The sequence below is a fragment of the Mus caroli genome, unplaced genomic scaffold, assembly GCF_978045245.1.
Source record: "Mus caroli unplaced genomic scaffold, Mus_caroli_1 scaffold_15, whole genome shotgun sequence".
Lineage (NCBI taxonomy): Eukaryota > Metazoa > Chordata > Mammalia > Rodentia > Muridae > Mus > Mus caroli.
Genome location: NW_028227270.1, coordinates 54283803 through 54292091, shown reverse-complemented (window position 1 = coordinate 54292091; position 8289 = coordinate 54283803). Strand labels below are relative to the sequence as shown.

General features: G+C 40.8%; 1 protein-coding gene across 2 annotated transcripts; it reads right to left on the bottom strand.

Moving 5' to 3' along the window:
• Positions 1-2195: 2195 nt before the first annotated feature.
• Positions 2196-7580, bottom strand: Uqcrb (ubiquinol-cytochrome c reductase binding protein). Of its 2 annotated transcripts, none has more exons than XM_021179806.3 (4): positions 7314-7580; positions 4717-4788; positions 2992-3158; positions 2196-2420 (listed from the first exon to the last, which is right to left on the bottom strand). In XM_021179806.3, exons 1-4 carry the CDS (start codon positions 7330-7332, stop codon positions 2343-2345), a joined length of 336 nt encoding a protein of 111 aa, XP_021035465.1. In that variant the 5' UTR covers positions 7333-7580; the 3' UTR covers positions 2196-2342. The 2 variants fall into 2 exon arrangements, with proteins under 2 accessions (XP_021035465.1, XP_085687121.1); XM_085830995.1 differs by lacking the exon at positions 7314-7580 and adding an exon at positions 6918-6937.
• Between the last annotated feature and the right edge of the window lie 709 nt (positions 7581-8289).

Below are 8289 nucleotides of genomic sequence, written 5' to 3'. Positions count from 1 at the left end.
GCCATCTCTCCAGCCCATTATGCCACATTTTTAACTATAAAAGAGGTGGCTAGCCCGGAACCTCCTGCTCCTAGTAAGTCAAAACCTCATTTGTTGAAGTTCATCACTTGGAATTGTCTTTAGTCTTGCTTTAATAGCTTAAATGTTAAGGACATTTAAGAACAACTTTTACTACAAGAAAAACATTTTTAGGAAGGCTCTAAATCATTAGAGAACTAACAAGAATAACTTCCAAGATAGGTTTCAAAATATGATTAAAGATCTAAGGAAAGTTTGTTGTTGTTGTTTTCTGGAAATTTAATCAATAATAAATTAGCTTTCTAATATCCCAATACTACTTTTAAGATATTTTCTTCCCCAAGAGTCTTACAGTGCGACCCAGGCTAATCTCAGATGCAGCCACCCATTTCTCAAGTGCTGTGAACTATTGCAAGCACATGCCACCATGCTGAGCACATCTGCCTTTAAAATACTTGTTAGGAGCCAGGCATGTTAGGTGCACACCCTTAATTCTAGCACTCAGTAGGCAGAGGCAAGCAGATCTTTGTGAGTTTAAAGCCAGCCTGGTCTACAAAGTGAGTCCAGGATGGCCAGGGCTACACAGAGAAACCCTGCTTTAAAGGCTAACTTGTCTTTTTTTGTCAAAGGACTGCATAAAGGTATCTGTATGTTTTAATTATTTTATGAATTTTAACTGTAATAGAAAACTTTGTTCCTTTCCTTCCATCTTGTTTCTAGTAGGAAACTTCTGCTGTATGTACAAAGCAGGTATTCCTCCTCCTACTGTACCTATTGAAATTCTAGCTCTTACCTCCACCAAAGAACCTCTCAATTTACAGCCAGAATTTGTATCTTTAAATTGAACTGTGTTCTCTTTGCTGTTTAGTATCTAGTTTGGTTTATTTTTGTTGTTTCCAAGACAGGGTCTTTTGTGGCTCTGGGTGTATGGGCGCTGATAGAGACCACGTTGCCTGGCCTACTGAGTGCTAGGAATGAGCTACTATGCATAGCTCAGTACCTAATTTTTTGTTGTTATTCATTCAATTTCCCAGTATCAGCACCCCCAGTTCCTCTCCCTCTCCTCAAAGAGATGGGAGAGCTCCCTCCCACCCAGTACTACCTCACCATGGCACATCAAAGAACTTCAAGACCAGGCACACCCTCCCGCACAAGGCCAGACAAGATGGCCCACTCAGGGGGACAGGATCCACAGGCAGGCAACAGGTTTGGAGACAGTCCCTGCTCCAGTTGTTGGGGGACCGTAATTAAGACCAAGCTTCACATCTGCTACACATGAGTAAGTAGCCTAGATCCAGCCCCTGCTCACTCTTTGGTTAGTGGTTCAATCTCTGGGAGCCCAGATTAATCCATTCTGTTGGTCTCCCTGAGGAGGGCCCATCCTCCTTGGGTCCCTCAAACCTTCCCCCAATTCCTCCACAAGACTCCCTGAGCTCCTAGTTCTTAAAAGAACATAAAAGCATAATTTGCCTTTGTGCTTTTTTTCTCTGTTGTTTTCCAAATGCCTAATTCGTTATTTACTTACTTATTACTGATTAGCATAGGGCATGTGCACCTGTACATACACAGGTAAGTTATATAAGCCCATATTGGAATAAAGACTTTTTCTAAATGGCAGGATGCAAAATAAATCTAGGCAGAGAAGCTGCATGTGGTGGTGCACACCTTTAATCCCAGCATTCGGGAGGCAGAGGCAGGTGGATCTCTGAGTTCGAGGCCAGCTAGGTCTACAAAGTGAGATCCAGGACAGCCAGGGCTATACAGAGAAACCCTGTCTCGAAAAACAAAAACAAACAAACAAAAAATCTAGGCAGAGAGCAATGTTCTGAAAGACTGTGTCCCAAGTACTGTATTTAATTAACCTGGGGTAAACTTTCCCTTCTTTCCATCATTCACTTTGAAAGCTGATGGCCCAACTGTTCAGTGCTGGTTGCCTAATCCCTTGTCTCACACCTGTATAGCCAGGAGCCTAGAAAGGGAATCTAAAGCTTACTATTTAGCCAGTATAAAATGTTGTATCTTTCAGTAAATTGGCTAGTTATCTAGCCAATGAAGAGATGATTAAATCGGCTCCCTTCATCTCTAGTTAAGCAGCAACTAAAAATATCTTATAAGTCTTGAAAAAAAAAATTCTGTCTGAAAAATGATAACAATAATTATGACAGTAGGAGTTTGAATTGAATTCAAATAATCCAACCATGGTTACAATAGACATTTATTTAAAGTGTGACATAGGGTAGAATAATTCTTAAATTGTGATTTGGGTTGAAATAACTGTGAAAGTATGGTGAGACCAGGCATACCCACAGATCTTAACTAAAAGATCACTTCTTTGCCCACTCTTCTCTCTCCTTTCTTTCCCGAATAACCTCTTTTAGATAGGGTTCAAGGTAGAATTTGTCCTAAAGAAGGAAGAAGAAAACAACAGGCTTTAGATCACCAATGAAGTTCATTGCAATGAATTAGTCTTTGCTTATAACCTAAGAAAATATAATCTGAACCTCTAGGAAATATGTGCTTTTTAAATACAAAACCTCAGAAAGATCATGCAGTGAGCAGGTCAGGAGGTGTCCAATGCCTATAAGCTTGCCTTACTTTTGAGGACAGATGTCCATGCACAGAGCTACAAAAATCACTCAATAGACCTCATATAACTAAAACTCTTCATAGAGCAGGAACCAAAGCAGAGGGAAAGCAATATGGCTGATAAGGCAGAAAATCTAAATTCTAGCCCAGGCTTTCCATACTAAAGACTAGCTTAGTGATGTCAGAAGTCACTTCACCTCCAAGTCTCACCTTGTTATTTAAAATAGAGCCAACAGCTTTCTACTAACCTCACCCGGTTGCTGAAATGCTACTTATGTGGCATGACGTGGAGAACACTAAAACCCTGAACAAACAAGCACGCTTCCCCTGTTCCTGATACTGCATCTTAAGTGACTAACACTGCTAGACACATCAAACCTGCTCTACCTCCTCATATTTTGTCCACTGATCCTTAGGCAAGATCTGATGCCTCATAGACAGGTCCAGGGCTCTCTTAATTCGAAACATCCTGTCATTATAAAGGTCCTCAGGAAGCCTTCTTATGGCTTCTTTTACATCTTCAGTTTCATGTAGTGTATCATCTCGCATTAACCCTGCAATAGGAACAGAAGAACCAGATTAAAGAACAATCCAAAAAAAAAGTGATTTTTGTTCGTTTTGCACTTTTCAGACAGCCTCACTTTGTAGCCCTTGCTAGCATTGATCTCATAGAGAATCATTTGTTTCTTCCCACTCAGCCTTAGACTCATTTGCCTTGAAATGACCATCTTCTTGCCTCTGCCTCCCCAATAATAAAATTACATAACTCACCATATCTGGTAGGAGCTTTTCATGTATATGTGTGTGTGTGTACATGTACACACACGTATCTCCACATACACGTGGAGGCCAAAGGGTAAACCTGAGGTATCAGTCCTTGAGTTTTCACCTTGTTTGAGATTGTCCCTGTGTTGCTACTACATAAGCTAACCAACCAGTGTCTAGAAATTCCTGTCTCTTCCCACCTTCCCAGAGTAGCACACTGCTTGTGCTGTGTCAACTTTTATGTGGGTTCTGAACTCAGGTCATCAGACCTGTGGAGTCACTGAGCCATTTCCTCCACATAGAACTTTTCTCTGCTAATGAACAAAATAGCTGACTGAAAAAGCACCAAAATTACTAGGAAAGATAGAAACCAAATGTGTTTTAGGCCCAAGTTATTGCTTGAAGAAATATACAGGCTTTTTAAAAGCACTATCAGAAAATTCCTATTTCGGGCCAGGCGTGGTGGCGCACGCCTTTAATCCCAGCACTTGGGAGGCAGAGGCAGGCGGATTTCTGAGTTCGAGGCCAGCCTGGTCTACAGAGTGAGTTCCAGGACAGCCAGGACTACACAGAGAAACCCTGTCTCGAAAAAAACCAAAAAAAAAAAAAAGAAAAAAGAAAATTCCTATTTCATAAGAACCGTTCAGAAAGCATGTAAAATGTGTACCTTGACCTTGAAACCATGTGGACCCCATCTTTTCTTCTAATCTGAGATCATTATATAACTGGAATCGACCACGGATGCGGGTAGGCAGGTGAAGGTACCTACTTACAATCCGAAGTTTGATCCCTGGACACCATGAAGGAAGGAGAGCTAGCTGCCAGAAGTCTTCCTCTAACCTCCACAAGCACACCTTGGTATATGTGCAACTGATAATTTTTTAAAAAGGCATAAAGAACTCAAATTTATACTAAGGAACCCTAAGGTCTGCTGATGCTTCCATTCAGCTTCTAGACCACAATGTGAAGTTCACTGCTAATTAGACAACACTAAGAAAGTTCAAACATCACCGGGAGGTGGTGGCACATGCCTTTAATCCCAGCACTTGGGAGGTAGAGGCAGGTGGATTTCTGAGTTCGAAGTCAGCCTGGTCTACAAAGTGAGTTCCAGGACAGCCAGGGCTATACAGAGAAACCCTGTCTCGAAAAACCAAAAAAAAAAAAAAAAAAAAAAAAAAAAAAAAAAAAAGAAAATTCAAACATTACATAAAGATCAAAAATTCAAAAAAGTTTATTTTTAAATCTGATACACATAAAAACAAATTATCTCTTTTGAACTATAGGAATTCTTTAAAAGTACTAATTCAGGGAGAACAGGAAAAGGAGAACCACAGAATGGATACTCACCCAGTTTATTGAATCCTGCAGCATTATAATACCACTTTCGAAAACCATCCAGCCACTTGCTTGATGCTGAAACTATAATTACCACAGTGTTAGTTGCTACAATATACTTACAAAGAAATGGACCAATTGGTAAAGAACCAGTTCCCTTATAAACCTAAGAATATCCCCTTGTATACAATGTAGATAATCATTTCACTCATGACACTGTGGGAACAAATGGTAAACTCAAAACTAAAGGTGCCTAATAGCCACAGGTATACTTCCTGCCACTTTGGGTTCTCAGAGTCCAACACCCTTCTCCTGCGACCATAAGAACTGAAGGACCAGAGACAGGAAAGGATCTGAAGCACCTCTGTCTTTTGTAGCTGCAGAAATACCTTTTTCTTTTCCAAGGAGGTGGAGCTATAAGATTTCAGGTTAAGTGGCAGGCCTCTAGTCTCCAAAACTTTTAGTCTACATTGTCTTATTTGGCTATCATCTTTAAAATTATAATTTTAAATAAAATATAATTTATAATTATTTCTAGAAAAACTTTCATACTATCAGCTAATTTAAATATCAATATATTAGTAAAAGAAGCCCATTTTCCTTTTCTCAAACAGCAAACTGTTCGTCAAGGGAATAATAGTATTTGAACATGGATAAGAAGAAACATTCAATGTTAAATTTAAATCTCTTAATGTAACAAAGCAAGCCTGTAATCTCAGCATGCAGGAAGTTGAGACTGTGAATACCAAGCCTTGTGTAAACAAACAAACAGAGATACAAAAACTAAAATAGGGGCTGGGAATATGGTTCAGCCTTAGAGTTCATGCCTAGCATGCAAAAAAACTCTATTCAAAAACAAAACAAACTTAAAACATTTGGGGAAGAAGGCTGAGCCTGGGAGAGGTCATGGAGAAGAGGCCAAGGAAGCAGGAGAGTACCTGATGTGGAGCAGACATGGTACAAGAAAGAAGATAGAGCAAGCTTAACCTTTCTTTTTAAAATATGAGGGCTAGGGGAGGGAACATGTGACTGCCAGAGGACATTGGGTCCTAGTCATCCTTTTCATTTTTGAGATGGCATCTCTCACTGGCTTGGAAGTGCCAAGTACATTAGGCTAAAAGGCCAGTGAACCCCAAGATCACTTGTCTCCAGCTCTAGGATTAAAAGCAGGGACTAGGGCTCCTGAGACAGTGTCTCATATAATGTAACTGGCAGTGTCTCATATAGTGGGACTCAGGCTTTATTTTAAAAGAAAAAGCTCAACAAACAAAATGGGTTCTGAGAACCCGAAATCAGGCCAGTATTTACATTGCAAGGCAAACTTTTTACCAACTGAGCTATATTCTCAGTTCCTAAGTGTTAAGGCTAAAAAAGAGGCTCCCTTCTTAATTATCTCCTTCTGACTTCCTACTCCTTAGTACAGATTACTACATGGCTTCCTCCAACCTTAGAAATTAGAAGTCATGCATAATATTGTTTCTAAGAGAAAATTAAAAGAGTCAAGGGCTAATGCTCAGTTGGTATATTGCTTGCCTAACATACACCACAAAGCCCTGGTCTCCAACTCCAGCACTACATAAAACATGCATAGTGGTTCAGTCCTGCAATTCCAGCCTTTTTAGGGTGGGGGAAAAAAAGAATCAGAGGTTCAAGGTCATTCTTCAATACACAGCTAACTTGGGTTGTCCTGGCTCAAGAAACGAAACAAAACAAAACAAACAAAAACAAAAAACAAACAAGAAAAAAAACCCGCATAAGAACTAAATTGTTAACAAAGCAGTGATTATAATATCGATTAATATTCACTTAACAAATGTGTCTGTTCGCCCTTACCACATTAGCTAGATCAAAAGCCTGTTGCAGAAAAGGAAGCTGGCTTATGTAAGTATTAAACTCAACGAAACAGAATACTTTTCTTAAAATTGTGTCAAATGGGTAAAATTAATGCCTTCAGAATTTCCAGGGGCTGTGAGAAGAGTATCAGTATTGTTTTTAAAGACTATTCCAACGTATACCATCAGAGGGCAAAAATTAAGCTTTAAAAAAAAAGGAGGGGGGAGGGTGTGTAATATTTGACGTGAAAACATTCTGGCACTCTATCTCAAATTTGTTCTAGTGCCTACATTAAACAAAGTCCTTACAGCCCTGCAGCCCCAGCTCACCGTCCAGATATGCCAAGGTTAACCTGAAACCTCCCTATAACCCTATTTTACCTCCTTTTTATTCTTCTGACAAGTCTCAGGAGCGTCATGCGGGCTCGGGCGCTGTTTGCTCCGATCACTGTCACTGAAGTGGCCTGCGCCTGACTCCAAATGCTCCCCACTACTCGCTGTGGCTGTCGTCTGCTGACCTCCTCACCTCCCTAAGCTGTCCCAAGGCGGAGGGGAAGGAGGCCGAACCCGGTCAGCCACGCTGGGCTCCTTCCGGCAGAGGTCCCTGTTCTAACCCTCAGGCAGGCCCGACCTGGCTCAGCGAAACCTGTGCTTTGAGCTGCTGGGTCGCCACGTCTCTTATCGCAAACTAGCTATTTAGCTAAAGCAAAAGGGGAACAAGTTCGTGAGAAAATACAACCGCTCCACGATACCCACAAAGGAGGAGTAATTACTTACCAGCAGATCGGCCGGCCATTTTGACCTGAGAGTGAAGCGCTGCCTTCTGGGTAAGTCATAGAGGACACGCCGGGCTCCTACGCAGGCGTCCGGGACAATTTCGGTAGGGGAAGGGAGGGGCAGGCGCTGCTCTGACGGCCAGCAGAAGGCGTTTACTCTTTCCTACCTGAATGGACTCCGCACATTAGGCTGCTCTTTTTGTGTGCCTTGTTACAAAAAACATTCTTCGCGACACAATGGGAAAAGTACTGCGAAATTAGGAGACGGTGTTATCCAATGCTCTGTTATAGGAAAGAACCTTTGCGGAATAAATGGAGCCTTTGCTTGGAGACAGGTAACTTAGTAAATGATTTTCAGGCAAACCGCCTCTCAAAATGAATGGAGGGGATTCTTGGACGCTAGAGGACGCCTGAGGCTCAATTTTTTATGTCAAATGGTGCGGTGTTTTAATATAATGTATACACTCTTGCATTCTTTAAATCACCTCAGGGTTACTTTTAATACAGAATATAAAGTAAGCACCACACAAATAACTGTTATACTGCACTATTTTGGAAGTAACACAGGTATAATGAACATTTATAGTTAACACAGATATACCCCTTCCCGATCTGTGGTAGACTCAATCTATAGGTCTGCAATCTTTGGGTTCAGAAGGGTGGCTATATTCTCATTTAATTCTAAATCATCAGTGTAATTACTGGTGCTATCAGTATTGAAGAGAAAAGGAAGCTGATCCTCAGAAAAGTTCAATAAGTTATCCAAGGGCATTGAAATTGGGTAGAGTCCAGTTTTTTGTTTGTTTGTTTGTTTAACTAGAATTGAGAAATCCAGTTTCAAATTCGGGCTTCCTTATTTCTAGGATCATATGCTGCACAACCAATCCCAGATAACGTTAAGCTTCTAGGCTTCACTTTCCCCACCTAAAAGTCCCTATCAAACAATTTTAGTAGAAAGTTAGGTTGGATAAGCTTTA